This window comes from Camelus bactrianus, chromosome 2, assembly GCF_048773025.1.
Source record: "Camelus bactrianus isolate YW-2024 breed Bactrian camel chromosome 2, ASM4877302v1, whole genome shotgun sequence".
In the NCBI taxonomy this organism is placed as follows: Eukaryota; Metazoa; Chordata; class Mammalia; order Artiodactyla; family Camelidae; genus Camelus; species Camelus bactrianus.
The window spans coordinates 106627743-106645927 of NC_133540.1; the positions used below are offsets into that span (position 1 = coordinate 106627743).

The window sequence follows — 18185 nt, forward strand, 5'->3', positions numbered from 1 at the left end:
CTGACAACATTTGCTCATTTATCAAGACTCAACCCACATCCATCTCCTCAAAATACTGATCCCTACCCAGGGAGAAATGTTCACTTCCTCCTCTGCAGCTACCAGGAACCGCAAACTCTTTGTGATAGACTGAAGTGTTGTCTGAAGAATATTCACTCTCCTCCCTTCCACTGTAAGCAGATGTCTTTTCCTGTCCCACTGACTTTGGACTTGGCCACATCACTTGCTTTGGCAGTGGAATATGAGTAGCTGTGATGCAAGTGGAGACTTCAAATCCACTGCATGATTTGGCAGGGCTCTGGTGCACCTGTCATTCATTTGCCATAAAGACATCTCCCAGGTAGCCTCTAATCCAAGGAGAACAAACACACATGAAGCAGACCTGAACCCAAACCACAGCCTTGATTGACCCAGAGCCTTAAACAGAACTGCTCCAGCGGATGCTTGGATCTGCGAGCAAATAAAAAAAAATACTGCTGCTGTCCGCCTCTGTGAGTTTGGGGGGTGGTTTGTCACACTGCACTATTGTACCAAGAGCTGATTAATATATACCTAGAAGTCTTAATTTCATGTGTTTTTTTTTTACTATCTTGAGGGCTGAGAATAGTGCTAACAACACTAAGAGCTCTTAACAGATTTTTAAAATATAAAACACACTTTTTGATGTATAATTCAGAACTGTTTCATATTTTTACTAAGTACTATAAATAAATGGGCAACCATCACCACTAATTCTAGAATATTTCTATCAAGCTACTCATAACCATTATTAGTCTCTTAGTAGACTTTAAAATAATGAGTAACTTAATGATATGTAAGAAAATTCTTAGAACTCTTATTCCAAACTAAACATTGCAGAAAAAATGTTTTCTCAGAAATGTGTCTCCACAAGGGTTTTTTAAAAATCTTTTTTAAAATTTTATTTTAAAAATAATTTATATTCACATTCACTATATATTTTAAATATCAATATTTAGTATTCTTTTAAATTGCTATTGCAAGGCAAAGCCCATTTGGGGATTTAATTTTCAGTCTGTAGATTACAGAGAGATGCTTACATAAAAGACACAAAGCATTCAGGAGGAAGAAGAATCTCACGTAGTTCAAAGCTATCAGTAACTGAGGAAAATGTGACATAGAATCTGCTTTTGCACTTAAAAAAAAAAAAAAACTTGGTCAAGTGCCAAAAATGAAACTCAAAGTTTTTAGTAATAAGGACCAGAGCTTCAAAAATTAGCAAATCCACACTTTAAAATAGAAATGTCAAAATCCAAAAAATGACAAGATTCAAAAACTACTCTTGTTGGATAATTGACACCATATTTAAACACTCTTACTCTTTCATTTTATAACAAAGAAAACTGTATTTTTTTAAAACAAACCTCTAATGACAATCTCATTTCACTCTATTATCAGAGAAAGAGGAGAGAGAGAGAGGTTCTTATTTCAGAGAGTAATTCCATAAAAGAGATGTCTTTGGAAAAATAGTTTATTAAAGACTTGAATGTTGAATAATGGGATGTATTAAAAAACTCATGTTGTGGCAAAATGTTCTGAACTCAAATTTTCTACATATAGAAAAAGCACCCTAGACTTTGTTTTGCTGTGCTATCTGAATCTATTTTACCAAATTTAAGAAACCTGAAAGCCATCCCTCTAACCATCACTAGCCCTTAAAAAAAAATTTTTTTAAGAAGTGAAAATCTGACCAAGGACTAGCAAAGAAACCAGTGAGCTTTTCGAGTATCCTAACTCTGCCTAAACTATCCACCCAGTTTTTATTTTTAACCTCCTCCTTCCCGTACAGGCTCTGCATAGGATCCAGCTGTGCTGTGCCAATCTGGGTCACTCAACCAGAGGATCAGTGGGTGACAGCCGCCATATCCACTTTTAGAAGCCCGCATGCCTGGGGAGCGCGGGGGCACAGAGCCCAACATTCTCCAGCCCTGGAGGGTCCAGCAAACAGCAACTGCGTGGTTTTGCTATTTCTAGGCTTCAGGCTCCAAAAAAATACATCCTTACCTGAGATACAAAGTTAAATGTAGAAATCAGATTCTACCCTCTGTTTTTATAAGTTCAACTTCTTTTTTTTTTTAAGATTCCATAGATAAGTGAGATCATACAATATTTGTCTTTCTCTGTCTGACATTTCATTTTGCATAATGCCCTCAAGGTCCATCCATGTTGCTGCAAATGGGAAAATGTCATTCTTTTTACGGCTGAGTAGTATTCTATTTTGTGTGTGTGTGTGTGTGTGTGTGTGTGTATACACACACATATATATACCACATCTTCTTTATCCAGTCATCTGTTGATGGGCACTTAGGTTGCTTCCATATCTTGGCTATTATAAATAATGCTGTGATGAACATAGTGGTGCATATATCCTTCTGAATCAGTGTTTCTGTTTTCTTTGGAAAAATACCCAGCAGTAGAATTGTTAATCATATGATAATCTATTTTAATTTTACCATAATGGCTGCACCAATTTACATGCCCACCAACAGTGTACAAGGGTTCCCTTTTCTCCACATCCTCACTAACACTTGATATTTGTTGTTTTTTGAGAATAGCCATTCTAACAAGTGTGAAGAGATACCTCATTACGGTTTTGATTTTAATTTCCCTGATGATTAGTGATATTGAATACCTTTTCATGTATTTGTTGGCCATTTGTATGTCCTCTTTGGAAAAATGTCTATTCAGTTCCTCTGCCCATCTTTTAATCAGATTGTGGTATTGTTACTGAGTTGTGTGAGTTATGCTATTTCTTAAATCAATACTTCAAAATCAATCTGATTCACTCAACTACATTTAGTAGCACCAATTAGGTGCTGGGTTGGGTACTTGACATTCAATGATATCTATAAAACTAACCCTTTTCTAGTCTAATAAAAATAGGAATAAAATAATCTATTAATGCCTTTTTAAACCAATCTTAGATTACAATCCCATGCTTACCTCCAAGAAGTAGCCACTGTTTTGTTTCTTTATTATTTCCTTGCTTTTCTCTATAGTCTTGCCACCTATGTATGTGTTCCTATGTATTATGGCATTTTAATTACAAAGTTAGTAACATTGGTTAGTGACCTCCTCATCATCTCCTTCCCCAGATTCTCCTTTAAGGAATTCACCACTTCACAGTTTGGTGGCAGCCAGTGGTAGGGATGGACCTACCATCCCTTAGTAGGGAGGGACTGGGGTCAACACTGATTGGCTGAAGCTAATCGACTCATGTATTTCCCTGGTGATCACAAAAGAGGGATATGTCTCCTCTCTCTGCCTACAGGGTGTAAAGAGAATATGAGGACTGGAGTTACTCTTGTTTAGGCTAGCCCTCAAGTTGAAAAGCCTGGACTTCCTGGGATGGGTGGGGCAGGTGTGGATGCATTACACAAAGCCTGAGCAGAAAGCCAGACAATGGACAGCACTGTAGAAAGGCTGAGAGAGCCCCTGTCCTTACTGATATCACTGAGCTGCTGAGTCAGCCTTGTCTGAAGTAGGACTCTACCTCCAGACTGTCAATAGGCCAATAAACCATCTTTTTTTTCTAAAGCCAGTTTAGGCTGGATTTCTTTTGGTGGGAACCAACAGAATACTAAAATACACAAAAGAATGTCTGAATGAAAAAATTACTAAACACACACTCATATAAAACCAAATGAAAAGGCAAACTTTTTTAACACATTACACAATTCACAACTCTTGATGGAAACTAAAAGTCAGTGGTTTATCATGTCAGAGCAACCCCAGGGTCCATCAGGCCACTGCGGAACCAAGTTCCCATATGCATTAGAAGGTAGGGCTGGGGAGATGCCTGGGGCCTCATTTGGATAAAATATTCTCCTTTCCAGGTAGCAGCAACTATCAAGTAGCATACTGGGTGAAGAGATTCATTTGGAGAGTTTCTTTAAAATTACTGAAAACATGTCTAAAGCCAATACTGGCCTCCAGCATCCTGAGGCATCATCCCCAGCCCCACCCCATCTGCCTCTTCACTACTGCTCTCCCTCATAAATTATTGTCATGAACTATGGTAATCTGAGGAAGTTTGGAGAAAATCTGATGGCTGTCCTCCCAGAGAGAGCCAGCCCTCCCTCCCCCGACAGCCTCCAGCTTCACTCTGCACCTCCCTTGCCCTGACTCCCAGCACCGCTGCCTCACTGGGCTCCTCTGACTCTTCCTTTGGAGTCTTCGCACAGCCCACAGCCTCCATCCGGAAGACGATCTCCTTCTCCCTTTTGTCTGGCCAGTTCCCGCTCATCCTTTGGGTCTCAGCTGAAACAGCACTTCCTGAGAAAGGCTGCCCGAGGCCCTGTGGACCCCCTCTCTCCATATTCCATACAAGCTGTTCTTCCCTTTCTGAACATGCCCTCTGCCCCCCGCCCCAGAACTCCGTGTTCAGGGTCTCCTAGTAGAATGTAGCCCCACGAGGGTGGGGACCACATTTGTCTCATCTACTACTGAGTTCCTGGGACATGCTCAATAAATATATGATAAATGAGTGAATAATGTCCCAAACTGCGACAAGTTGCCAACAGGCATAGACTGGCTCAGGAAGGCCACACGAGTAACAGCCTAGAAGCTAACAACCAGTTTCTTCATTTCCAGCTCATCTCCCAAGAGCTTCTCACCTACAACAAATAACTCTTGTGGGTTCCCTTGGGGAGAAGAATGCTGCTTTTAAGTACCACCAAGGTACAGAATCCCATGGAAAGATGACTCAGGGGGAAAAAAAAAAAAACTACACTATTCCACTTCTCCAAAAACAGTAGGATCTCCTCCCAGGAATGTTATCCAAGGTCATCTGATAGTAGACAGGAAATGTGAAGTTCCTAAAAAAGTTTCCTTAGGACCCAAGCCCCTAATCTGTGTGTATGAGCATGTGAGTGAGAGGTAGTAAGTGTGCATGAAACATTAAGGTCCAAGTATTTCTACAGACTGGGAGTTCGAAATTTGTAGATACTGACAGGCATATGCAGGACAGATAAACAAGATTATACTGTGTAGCACAGGGAAATATACACAAGATCTAGTGGTAGCTCACAGCAAAAAAAAAAAAAAAAAGCAACAATGAATATATGTATGTTCATGCATAACTGAAAAATTGTGCTCTACACTGGAATTTGACACAACATTGTAAAATGACTATAACTCAATAAAAAATGTAAAAATAATAATAATTTTTAAAAAGATCCAAGTATTTCTACTATAAAACAATATGCATATCCCTGGAAAATGAATGAATAATGTCCCAAAGTAGGACAAGTAATCAAAAACCTCATATGTGGCAAAAATCACACACTAAAAAGTAACAGGGTTTATGGAAAATTCAGAGTTGGGGCAGAAGGCTCAAATCCCATTCAACTTTGTAACCAGAACACTAACAAAAACAATAAGAAACTGAAAATTACCAGCACAGATTAAAAAGATGTTTTCTATTTCCTATCATAGAATAAAAATGGGACTTTTGCCAAAAAGGTGGAGCAGGGCAAGGGTGCAGGATGGAAAGGGTGTGAGGAAAGACTGAAGCTGCTGCATCATGGAGATAAGATAAAGTGCAGAAAGTTCAGGAAAATCAGACCTTTTAATAAGCACTAAGCCAAGCGAAGCCCAGAGCAAGAACAAGGTGCCATCGCATTCGTGGTTCACTTTTATAGCCTCCTTCCCTTTCAGTTACTACCAATTGGCGGTGCAAATACTAAGGTGCTAAGAACAATCTCACATGAACCATTGCAACTTGCATCTTAAAAGCATTACTCCTGATTTCCCAATTGCATATGCAATAATTCACACCACAGAAACATAAATTGTAGCAGAACTTGTATTTGCTTAGAACACCAGGGGCCAACACCGGTGAGGGGTCTAAGAGTGGAGATGCAAGTAGGAGGTACCAAGAGAAGTACCACTGTGAGGGGCACCGTTTGAGGTCCCTGGAGCCACATGAGATCAGTCCTGACCAGCCTGCCTGCCAGTCTTAACATGAGTGAAACTCACTGGAACAGGCAGAGTAGAGAACCTTGAACCTGTTCAGTGGGCAATGGATATCTGGGTTACACAAGGACTAAACAGGATGACAGAAGTGGAGCACCCAGCACCACGCCTGGCAGGACACACACTAACTACACATGCTTTCTTCCTCCTGTTAATAATCATTTCTGTTCCAGGACTACCTGAATGCAGACAGGGAGCCAGGTCTCAACCAAGGGGAAAGAGATCGGTGAAAAGAAAGGGGGTAAAAATAGTTACACCCATCAGCTGTGGTTTATTCTGCTCCTGTAATGGTTCTTCGTCAAAGTCCTAACCACTCTCCTGCCAAAATGTATCTTTCTGAAAGGTTTCAGAGAATGTGCTTGGGAGTCATAGAGGTGGAACTGTTTCCTAGCAACTAACAGTACCATGCACATAGAAGATGCTCAATGAACAGCTGTTAAGGGAAAGCGGAGGACAGAGGGAGGGGCAGGTATAGTTGGGATGATGATCTTTATAGAAGTTTTCCTTTTACTTCTAGAGAATAGCAGTCACCAGCCCAAGCTCAGGCTCTGGAACAAAATTGCCTGTGTTCAAATCCCAGCTATGCCACGTATTAACTATGTGACTTCAGGCAAGTTAACATTTCTGTGCTCCACTTTTCCCGTCATGTAAAATGGGCATAAAATGGTGCTTATCTGCCAGACACAGTGCTAGGTTTATATATATATATATATAATGTATATTATATACATTATATTATGTTATATTTTATTATAGTATATTATCTCAAGCACCTAGACTAGCACCATCACATCATAAGGGCTCTGGAAGTGTGCTATATTAACTATTATTATTTTTATTTGGCACTGAGCTAGCCACCTAATCACTTTACTTTATCACATCCCGTCAACTCTTGCAACATGAGGAATCAGGCTTCCACTTGTCGCCCCCACCTCTATATATGACATCTTGCAAGGTTCCTGAGGAAGCAGGCAGCAACCACGTCTGTTGGTTGATAACAGCACTCAACTCCACAAGCTCTTTTTTTTTAATCTTTTGTAGGAAGGGCAAAGAGGATACCGTTTCTCAGTGTTTCCATTGGGTCATGACAACGAGTGACCATAACCATAGTCACTTATTAATACCACCTGCTGGTCATTAGTCTTTGTGGGGTATTGTCCTTCTAAAAATATCTATCTAATAAGAACTCATGCAGATGACCACTCCAATAAGATTCCTCCATGCTTTCTTCTTAACTGGACTCCTCCAACAGGTGAGGGGGAGAGAAGGAGGTGAGAGTCCCGGTGCAGAATGCTGGGGAGCATGTTTACTTAAAGAAAGGTGTTTGCTCTCCAACCCTGCAGACAGGAACTGCAAGCATAGTGAGCCCTGCACCAGTCTAACCTGAGGGGAAGGGTGGCCACCTAAATAATTCCTTCAGCTGATGCCACCTGCCCAACAGCCAACAGCAGAATCACTTTCCAAGTGTCCAATCACTGACTGTCTCCAGGCGACTACTGGGTAAACTGCTTTTTTTAATCAGTCTTTAAAAAAAATAAAAAAACTTTGCTTCCTGTCAGGGCAGCAACAGAGTCTATTTTCTCTGCCACTGAACAGTCCAAGTGCCAATCAGGCGATTGTAGCTGCTGGGCACAGATTCACTGAGGAATCTCTCAGGCAGGGGGGAATGTGGCTCTGGGACCTGGACCGGGAGCGGAGTGAATAAACCGAGGGAGAGAGGGACAATCACTAAGACCCAGACCTTGGCCACGAGAGCTCTGGGGTTTATCAAAGTAGGCAAATCCCAAGCAGCCACATATTCATTGCAATGAAATATGACAACTTTCTAACAGAGGTGAATACTAAATGTCAGGTGTGCACAGAGAAGGGAGGATTAGCAGCTTAGAGAAATCAGGGAGTCTGCCTCAGAGGCAGTCATATTTAAGCCCTGTCTCAAAAGGATTTGTCCCTGGAGAAGTGGAGAAAGGGCATTCCATGGTGCCCCTAACTCAACCGCCATTCTCCCCTTTCTCCTGAGGAACAGAACCTAGATTATAACCTGGGAACATTGCATGCTCCCCCTGCAGTCAGGAGTGGCCATGTCACTGAAATTCTGGGCAATAAAACAGAAGCAGAAGTGTCAGGAAGAAATTTCTAAAAGTCATCTTATAAGGGAAGGAAGCACTCTTCATTTTCCCTTCCTCCATCTTGCTTCCTGGAAAGGTGATGTGATGATGAATCTCTAGCAGCCATATTGTACCATGAGGTGGGGGGGGGGGTCCTCTAGAGATGGTGGGTTTGAGTATTAAAAGAAACCTAAGGGGGAAGGTATAGCTTAGTGGTAGAGTGCATGCTTAGCATGAAGGACGTCCTGGGTTCAATCCCCAGTACCTCCACTAAAAATAATAAATAAATAAAATAAACCTAATCCCCTCTAAAAAAAATAATTTTTTTAAAAAAGGAAAGAAACCTAAGTTACAGACCGACCTCCTGAGTTTACAACTTAGGGGGCTTCCAAATGACATGTGACTTTATTAGTTTATAAAGCACCTTCTTTTAGAAGAATTGGGGTGGCAAGTTCCCAAATCAGAGGACATCTGTGGGTCACCAATCAAAGTCTCACACAAAATTGCTCTGCTCACTCACTGAAAAGCAGGCAGGTCCCCTCTTACTTCAGAGTGGAGTGCAGCCTCTGCAGCCCCAAATTGGTGTACGAATTTTAATCCTGGAGTCCAGGCTCAAAAGTAAATTTCAAAGTCCTCCTTGCCATTTCTCCTGGAAGAGGGGCTCAATTTGTGCCTTGGCCCTAAGCAGTACAGCATCATGCAAACCCCACTTTGAGTGGCCTGCAAGAATATTCCAGAACTTCTCACTCAGCTCCCTTCCCTGCCCTCCACTACACCTTCAATACAGCTGGAGAACTTTAAGAGTGATTATGCTTTTCTCAAAACATAGTCACAATAAAAGCATGTGTTGTGTATACACGCAAGCCCTTATCTAAATAAATTAGCATCAATCTAATTCCCCTGCTCAGCACCCTTCGATGGTCTTAGCCTAAATATTACTTTTACTATGAGCCCCTGTCTGCCTAGAGTTCTTCTCTCTTAAGTCCCCCATGCTTTGTCTGCATAGCACTTATCCCAATTTGTTATTATGAATTTACTGTCTAAGCACCCCCCCCCACCCGCCGCCACCACCACTACATGTGCACTTCAGGTGGGCAGGAATTATGCTTATCTTGTTGGTCATCTAACCTTGGTTCTCAGCACTGTGCCTGGAACATTGTTGGAGCTTAGTAAACACTTTTCAGGAGATGAATTTTAAAATTTGTTTAAAATGCTTTCACCCATCAATGCTTGTTTTCACTATTCATGCTTATTTTTAGCGTTTACACTGAAGTGAACTTACAAGTGAGTGAAAGCCAAGCATTTCAAATAATTACTTCCGTATTTTAAACCATTTGATGGAGCCTATCCTAGCCTTCATTCAGTTTCCCATTAGAATAAAATAATTGTCTGAGTATCATTTTTTGTGGAAATATTTCTTAGGAGAGGAAAAGAGAGCTGTCTGCTCCACAATAAATGTAACTTCAATTCCTCACTTGATGCACTCTTTTGGTTAAAAAAAAAAAAATTAGGCTGAGGACTTTTTAATAACAATATGGGGATGTGAAAATGAAAAAGCCAGAAGCCCTTCTGTCCTTGACCTTTATTCAAAACAAAAACAAGTGCAGGTCTATTCTTACATGGCATCCTAATGGGCTATTTAGGGATAGATGGGTGGGGTACACCACTAACTTCCAAGGTTGACCAGGAGGCTGAGCTGCCTCCTACAATGGCTGTACCAGAGCAACTGGCATAGTCGGAATGCAGAGCCATGGCAACACGGAGCTTTCTCAGCCTAACCAATATTTTATCCTTAAGGTCCCCCCATAGATAAAAGGCTTCAGTTCTGCTGGGAGTGTAAGTTTAGCGGGGAAAGGTGTAGCCGAGAGCTTCCTTAGGTGCATGTTGTATGACTGCATCACTTTGTTTCTTCCCTTTATACCAAAGAAAATTCCCTGAGATACGACGTCACTCCATCAGGGTTAGCTGCAGGAGGACTTCTCTTTGGGAGTGTTGCTTTCAATACTGCAAACATGGAATTTTACCACAGCAGAACTCAACTCCACGACATCATTCTTCCTTGCAGAGAGAGAGATATAACATCTCCCTGTGTCCAGGCAGAAGTCTTTCCAATCATTCTCTCATTCTTTTTTTTAAGGACTATTTTTTTTTTCCTGTATCATCTAGTAACCCTCTAGTTTAGGCTATTTTTATATTTCCCAACCACTTAAAAACAAAGTTCTATTATGCTTTTCTTTTCTCATTTGACTGCACTAATGTCATCCTTTTTCCTACCCTACCCCTCAAAGATTCCCCATCTTTTTCCCTCCCCTCAAAATACCCTATCTGATACTTTTCCTTTGCTTCAAAAGTAAACACACACACATTCTTAGGAACAAATAAGAGGAAATATTATAAAATTGAATTGCATGTTTTTCTAAATCACAGAAGAGTGAACTGAGCTTCAAAAAAAAAACCAAAAAAAAAAAAAATCTAGCTTCATTGGGAGCAGTTTAGTCAAAAATCAACCAGTGTTAATTGATTCAGTCCTCAATCATGAAACTAAAGGCCAAAATGACTGGGGTTAACTGGACTGTAGGCAACAGGGGTGCCGACGACAAGCCAGGATTCCCAGCAGTCACAAAGCTACTTTGTTCAGACCCTTCAGCTCTTTGGGATGGGACCAGGATACCTGCAGGAGAAGCCGCCAATCTCATCTCTTGGAAGGACCTGTCTCTTGGCTGAACTCAACAACAAAACTGTTCCCAGATGAGATCTTGTCCAGATGGGAGAACTCTCAGGTAAAGGTGAAGGAGCTTAGGTAAAGGTGAAGGAGCTTTGGTAAAGGCCTCAGACGGATGTGCCAACAGCACTTAAACAGATCAGCACCAGCACAGGGAAGAGACAGCCCTTTGCACCCATATTTGGAGCACAAAAGAGATCCCACGAGTGGTAGGTCTTTGCTTAAACTGTCTGGGGAACGTAAAGTATGGAATAATGCACCCTCTCACCTCCTCCACTAGAAAATGCTAAAGCACACGTGGGCTATGCATTTATTCATCCCTGTATGGAAAAACCACTGGAGATAAAACTGTAACCAGAGAGCCATGGGCCCTAATATCATAAAAATATAATATTCTAGAATATCTGTTCTCTTAAGGAATCATATGCTAATGAATCAGGATGCTTCAAAAATTGTTTTAAAGTAATTATTTACCTACAGGCCATTTGCCCTAATAAAACTTGAAGAAAATGACTGGGGGCTATGGCAGTAACAGGAGACAGAAACCGGGTTCTAGGACAGGATTCTCTGTACCACAGACAACTCCAGTGCCCAGTTCCGTCTTAGCAAAGTGAGGTCTGAAGGCAACCAGCAAAGGTGTGGAGCCTGATTCCTCCTGCCTGAGCACCTTGGTAGCACTGCCTACTTGGTTTCCTGCCCCCTCCACACACATACACCCCTCAACGTAATGGTCTGTCCCGGTGAGGACGGCCCCTCAGTCCTGGCAGTGGAAAGGTACAAACTATGGAGAACAGTCTAGGGAGCTGCAGCTTGAAATCCATGTCAGACCTCCACAAAAAGGCGGGGGTGGGGGGCACCTCTGCACAGTCGCAGGAACAGAAAGCTCAGTCCTTACAGGAATTTTCACACATGATCCTAAATGTAGGAAACAATACAAGAGATCAGATAACAAGGACAGCCTGGGTTCGAACCCTGACTCTAACAAGTACCTCCTGGCTAGGTGACCCTGGGCAAATCTCCCAATTCCTGGAAGCCCCAATGTCTTCAGCTACAAATTTTGGATATCTGGATATATTTGGAGAAGTTGAGAAAGGATACCTTCGATGAAAGTCCTGGTTTTGCCACTTACTTTGGGCAAGATATTTTCTCACCTGTAAATGGGGGAATAACAGTACTAACTTACAAGGGTTTAATGCCTACCTTGACTTTTTCACCCTGTGCCTGACATGTAGTAAGCACTCAAAATATATCAGCTTTTATCATCACGAGCATCAGTTTCATCACCATCATTACCATTATCATGTTACCCCTAGCTATGACACTTTTAAGTGTCAGAACAGTCCAAAGCAAAAGAAGAAGGCCAGGCCAATTTCCAGGGGCTGCCTGGTCCCACCTAGCACTGACTGCCACCCAGAGTCACCAAACAGATGTCTGCATCATGGCTCCATTGTCATCCATCAGCAGAGAGCAGGGGGCCCAGAGATCCAGTTGCTGGGGACATATGCTCTACCCTACCCCCTCTTGGTGGCCAGAGCTCAGTCTGCCTGCCGATTTGGAGCTTGCCTGATGCAAACTCAGTTTCCAGGGAGATGCTGGGGCGAGAAGAGCCAGCTCCACCTCCCATTCCACTTCCTCTTTCCCCAAATCTGTGGGACCTCACTGTTCTCCAACCATGTGACAGCATTGTGTCATAGCAGCCCTGTATACAAACAAGCCAGACTATTTAAATGTCATTGTGAGAAAGATGCTGCCTCCTCTCATTTACATATCTATTCAGACTACTACTCCTTTCTTGATCTAGCCAGAAAAGTTTTTCTTCCCCTTCCCTGGCTCTCCATGCAGAGCTGGAGAACCAGATGCAAAGTTAAATCCTGGTTGCAGTAAAAAGATATGAGTCATCAAGTACTGACAGAAAAGGAGAATTGGAATGACTACATAACTTACGGCATATGTTCATTCGTCATTACATCCCAAATGTCATATGTAACTGGCCACTAAATGCTAGATTCTCTCAAAGGCTGCATATAAATTCTTCCAATTGCCGAACAATACAACAGCTCTCAGTCTTGGAGAACTAAGGTACCCTTGGTGCTTTAAATCTTCAAAATCAGGTCTCAGTTGAGTAAGAAAACCGTTCTATGTGAGCAGGGGGAAATGACCCGAAATGATGAACTGATCCCTTCCAGCACTAGCTCCCATTCATGTGAAATATGCATTAGGTCACAAACGAGATGATATTCACCACCAAGCCCCACAGGTATGCTATGATTAAAGTTAAAGGAGTCCAGAAATGTCTCAAGTAGAAGAAAGGCCGACTTGGGTTGAAATTTCCAACCCCTCCCTAAAGGCCTGGCAACTTGTTCCAAATCACAACTGAAACCAAGTTGAAGCGACATCTGTTTCTCCAGAAACATTGCAGAGAAGAAATACAGATTAGAACAGATAAATATTGTTGTGGGTGGAGAGGCAGAGGTGGGGGGGTGCCAAGAAAATTAGAATCATCTACCTGCTAACAAAGTCCTGTAACTCAATAAATACCATCACGGGGAGGAAAAAAATGAAAAAGAAAAAAGAAGGGTGGAAGGAGGAAGGAAAATAAATGGGGGAGTTATTCTTAGTTATCCTAGAGGGAGTTGACACAACTCCAATGAACAAAACACTGCTACACTGAGAGGAATATTCAGACAACCACCATTTGTATAATGATTTAATGCTGGATTGTCCACAAGAAGAGAGGAATTGAGCATTCTGCTTACAGTTTGATAACAAAGACTATGCATTAAACTTAAATATCCAACATGATATCGAGAAGTAATTTTCTAAGCCTTAATGGACTATCGGGATCACTGTATCAGTAGGTATTACTGGTTTTCCTCTGATCCCTGAATCTCTTTTAATGCAAGTTAGAATAACATAGAGCACCTCCTTAACTTCTAGTCTAGGTATCTGAAGCTAATAAGGTGAGACAATAGAAAGAGATCAGTAAACAACTGAATTGTATTTTTTACACTAAGAAACTCAGGGTTCTGGAGATTTTCTTTCCAAATCAGCTGTAGTAACAATAGAGTGGTGATGGCAGTAGAACGACAGTAGTAGTGGTAGTAGTGGTATGAATACAGAAGTAATGCGACAGTAATAATAATAATGACCATTACTCAGGCAGCACTTCCTACATGCTGGGTGCTACTATTCTAAGTATTTTAAACGTATTATTTATTTTCTCGGCACTCCTTCGAGGTAGGTAAGCGATTATTGGCACCCCTGTTTTACCGATGCTTTCAAGAGCATCTCTTTGTTGTTAACAACTAGAGCTAGCTTTCAAAGAAACTATTCAGAACCAAAAGGAGTGGTAACATGGCCTGTCCAAAGTCACCCAGCTAGAAGGCAGTGGACCTGGGATTCCAAGCCAGGCTGCCCAGCCCCAAAGTCTGGCCTCTCAACCACTGTGGTGCACTTATGCCTCTTTGCTTAGGAAGGCCTTCCAGACAAGGAACGTGGAAGGAAGCTAGGCCCCTGCCTGCTGGTAGCCAGAGTTAATACTTGAAGTTCACTGTTTCCTTCAGGAGTCTCCCCAAAGCCACATTAAGACACATAGCCTGCTCCTACGGCTATAAAAAGTCACTGGAAGTGTGAGGGAACTGTTCCCATCCAGTCTGTGACCTCCATCAGGCTTTCACCTTTGCCAGCTGAGGCAGAAGCTGGGTGGCAGGGTGAGGTGGGGGCACGGTTCCCAGGCCACAGTTTCCTGCCCAGTAACTCAGGCCTCAAATAGCCAAGGCTGCAGGCCGAAATTCCTCACTAACGAGTTATCTCCTGGAGCTTGTTCCCCGAGCCTTTATTAAGAATGGACAGTTTTCTCGCCAATCCATGACTCAAGGAAGACCAGAGACTGAGGAGAGACAAGCTGCAAAGTTTGTTTATTAACCTGCTGCACCCAAGGGAACATTTTTCTGAAAGGGTGAAATTCCTGACTACTCACAAGAAAAAGGAAAAAAAAAAAGCCTGTGGGAAATTAAATCACCAACTGAACAAAAGTGAAAAACAAAGCCCTACCAATGAGGATGTTGCTGAAGACAATGGGGCCCCTAAAGGAGATGCAATTGTCTCGAGATAACAGTCCCCCTGGGAATGCAGTTCGCACTAAGTACTACATTATTGCAGTATTAGCCAAGGAATCTTTGTTCACAGGGCAACTCCGTGCAGAACCATCTGTTACTGCTCCTGGGTTCCCCTGGTTTGCAGACACAGCATTTACATTTCAAGAGGAACCACCGGGAAGGAAGAGGGGCGGTCTGTATCTCTCCCTGGAGCAAACACCTTTTTATACAGCCTGGGAGGGGAAGCTCGCCTTTCCATGAAACCCAACTCGGAGATTGAAAGCAGATAGGCGGCTTCAATAATGCACACGCCAAGCGCTAGGGCTGCTTCGTCCTAAAGCCACGCACTGCCCCTTACGTTTCCACATTCTCAAATTGGTAGGCCTGGTAAAGCATCAAGAATAATGCCCAACTATCTATAGGGCTCAACACAGCTCTGCTTTCTTAAAGAAACCCTTCTCTTTTTAACATCCGTGGAACCAGGACAAAAGCTGATATTCTGCAGTGTATAATATTTAGCCTAAAACAGACCACCTCTTAAAAGAAGACTGTGACCTGGGCGGAAGAAGGCGTTTTAGATCTTGATCTAGGTGGGGGCTGAAGTACCATATACAATTGTCAAAATTCATGGAGGTGTGCACTTAAGATTTGTGCACTTTCCTGTCTGTAACTTACACCACAATACATTTTTTTGAATTAGAGTACTTCAGTGTTACTTACAATTAAGGACACTGGGAATAAACCACTTGCCTTTGAGAATTTGCCTTTGAGAAATGTAAGAGTGCTCTGCTCTTGTACCCTCCCCTCACCACCGTCCACACCCAAAATTCTCCTGAGAATTTTTAAGTTCTAAGAACATGAAAAACACAGTTCCCCAACTCTCAATCAAGCCAGTAACTACAAATGTCTCCTGTGTGTCCTGTGAGCCCAAGTATGCAGCCCAGGGAAAGCACCTGTCACAGCCCAAGCTTTGCCAGCCACACATATCAAAAATAAAAAGCCAAGGTCTTTTTCTCATCTGGTTATGAGCCATCAAATTATGAGAAACGTGACTGGGGCTTTTAGCAATAGGGCCTCGGGTTTATTCTTCTGTTTCTTTAACTCTGTTTTTAAATAGAGGTTTCTAAACTCTGCCTAATACTCCTGCTTGCATGAAGCAGGTTAACCCTGTAAGGTGCAGGCCTCTGGCTGGAGCATTAGAGCAGTACTAAGTGAGACTGGTTCCCGCAGGCAGCTCAGCAGATTTAAATCTGCACTATCGCAGCTCTGTTACCCCAGCAGCATTCAGATGTGTGGTGTCACGGGGGATGTCTCTAAGTGATAGCGTGAGTACTAACAGGCTTCACCATTGCTGGATCATGACTTAGCGGTACATTTCTTTCTTCAAACCACCAGGGAGGGAGAGCTGCCTGTCCCTGAGGAAAAGAGGGTCAAATTAGCCTTCCACCAAGCCTCAGGAAAGGCCGCCCGCCGAAACAGAGGCTCATTGCACAGATCACAGGGGAGTCACCTTTCCCCCCTGGCGCCCTCCAAGCGTCCTGACCACCGCAGCCACGTCATTTCGGGAGCGCATGGCCACCAAGCTGCATGTACAGATAGACATCGAGAATCAGGATCTACCAGCGAGCGCTTCCTGGACTGAGCCGAGAGCTCCAGTGATTTCCCTGACCTGCCACTGAGTCATTTAAGAAGCGAAACATGCCAACAGGGCCGAGTACCCGGCACCAGGGAGCCCGACCCGCCGCCTCTGGGAAGGAGTGGCGGCTGCCAATGGCTGGGCAACATCTATGCGGATGGCGCGCTCACAGGTGGGTCTTACAGGCTCCCCGGCCCTCTGCGCTGTGCAGCCTCACACCTGACCCGGTGCCAGAAATACAGCCAGAGGCTCCAGTAGGTATGCGCTTCCGCGGAGACGCGGACAACTCGGCTCCTGAACGGCGGGAGGTAGGGGCCAAGAGGCGGAAGGTAGAACCGGGAGCAGGACCCCCGGAATGCGGCGTCGGCAAGGACTCTGGGGTCTCGCTCCTCCTGCGCCTTTGCGGCACTTCTGCTCGCACTGCGCTTCCCTTGGCAGCGCCTGGAAGCAGCAGGAGCTGAGATTTGCGCGGCTGGCAGGCAGGAGGGATGGAGGCGCAAGGGGACCGCTTCCTGCCCGCCACACGCACAGCTAAGCCGCAGTGTTCCCCCCACCCCCATACTTCGCGCCCACCCTCGCCCGAGACGCCAGCGCCAAAGCGTTGGGGGGTCGCAGCTTGCTCGAGGCCCTGGCGGTGGACCCGGAGCAGCTGGCAAAAGAAAGTGGGGGGAGGCGAGGCTGGACCTGTCGTCCGTGTGCGGGGAGGGCTCGGTGGCTCTGGACGCCCCTGCAAGGCCGTCCGCCAGCCGCGGGCACCTTACCTCGATCCACTTCTGCGCTTCGGAGAAGGCAGGCTCGGGGGGCGGCTCGGGCTGCAGGGGCTGCAGAGCTTCCAGACCGACAGCGGGACAAGCCATTTGCGAAGCCCCGCGTCCACTCGAGCGCTGGGCCGCCGGGATGAGGACGGCCGCCGCCGCCGCCGCAGGAGCGCGCTCTCCGCCCCTTCCCGCCCGCCCGCTCTCCCCTCCCCTGCCGCCCCTCCCCCGCGCGGCACAGGTCCCGGAGGAGAGCCGCCGCGCTGCCGCCGAGGACACCGCCGCAGCTGTTCCCAGTGCCGCCCGGCTCGGCCGCGCCAAGAGTCCCCGCGGGAGCGAGCGCCGAGGCGCCGGGAGCTCCCTCTCCCCCCACCTTCTCTGCCTGCTCCGCCCCCACCCCTGGCGGGGGTGTCTAAAAATAACAGAGAGTGAGCACTGGGTGTCTCCCTCCCTGCCCAGGACGCCACCGCGAGAGGGACGAAGCGAGCCGCCCCTCACGTCCCCGCTCCCGGCTGGCTGCGGAGGGGCGAGCGGGTGCGACCGCACTCGGGAGACGCGCGCTGAGTCGTGTGCACGCGTCCCCGGGGGGAGCCTGCGCTGCCGCACCCGGGCAGTGGCCGCCCGCACCTGCCGCCCTCCCTCCCGGCCTCGGAAGTAGGGGCAGGAGGGGCAGCCCTCTGACCCGGCGCCACGGATGTTCAGTCAGTCACCTGATCTTTCTGTAATAAAAAAGATAAACGACCCTTATGAACCTTTTTCTCTCCAGGCGAGCTACCTGTGTCCCAGTCTGTTGATTGATTTAACTCATCCTCATTGTGCACCTACTGTGCGTCAGGTACTGAGGTAGGCGCTGGGGGCCCAGAGCTGGAGAGGGCG

At 44.9% G+C, this 18185-nt stretch overlaps 1 protein-coding gene across 16 annotated transcripts in view; it reads right to left on the reverse strand.

Annotated features, from left to right (window-relative positions):
- The window catches only part of LIMCH1 (LIM and calponin homology domains 1), a 307407-nt gene extending 289635 nt beyond the window's left edge, over positions 1–17772 (reverse strand). For all 16 annotated transcript variants that reach the window (XM_074348707.1, XM_074348692.1, XM_074348693.1 and 13 more), the window contains exon 1: positions 17316–17772. In XM_074348707.1, coding sequence (XP_074204808.1) covers positions 17316–17411 — 96 coding nt within the window. In that variant the 5' untranslated portion in view covers positions 17412–17772. The remainder of the gene's footprint in view (positions 1–17315) is intronic.
- Between the last annotated feature and the right edge of the window lie 413 nt (positions 17773–18185).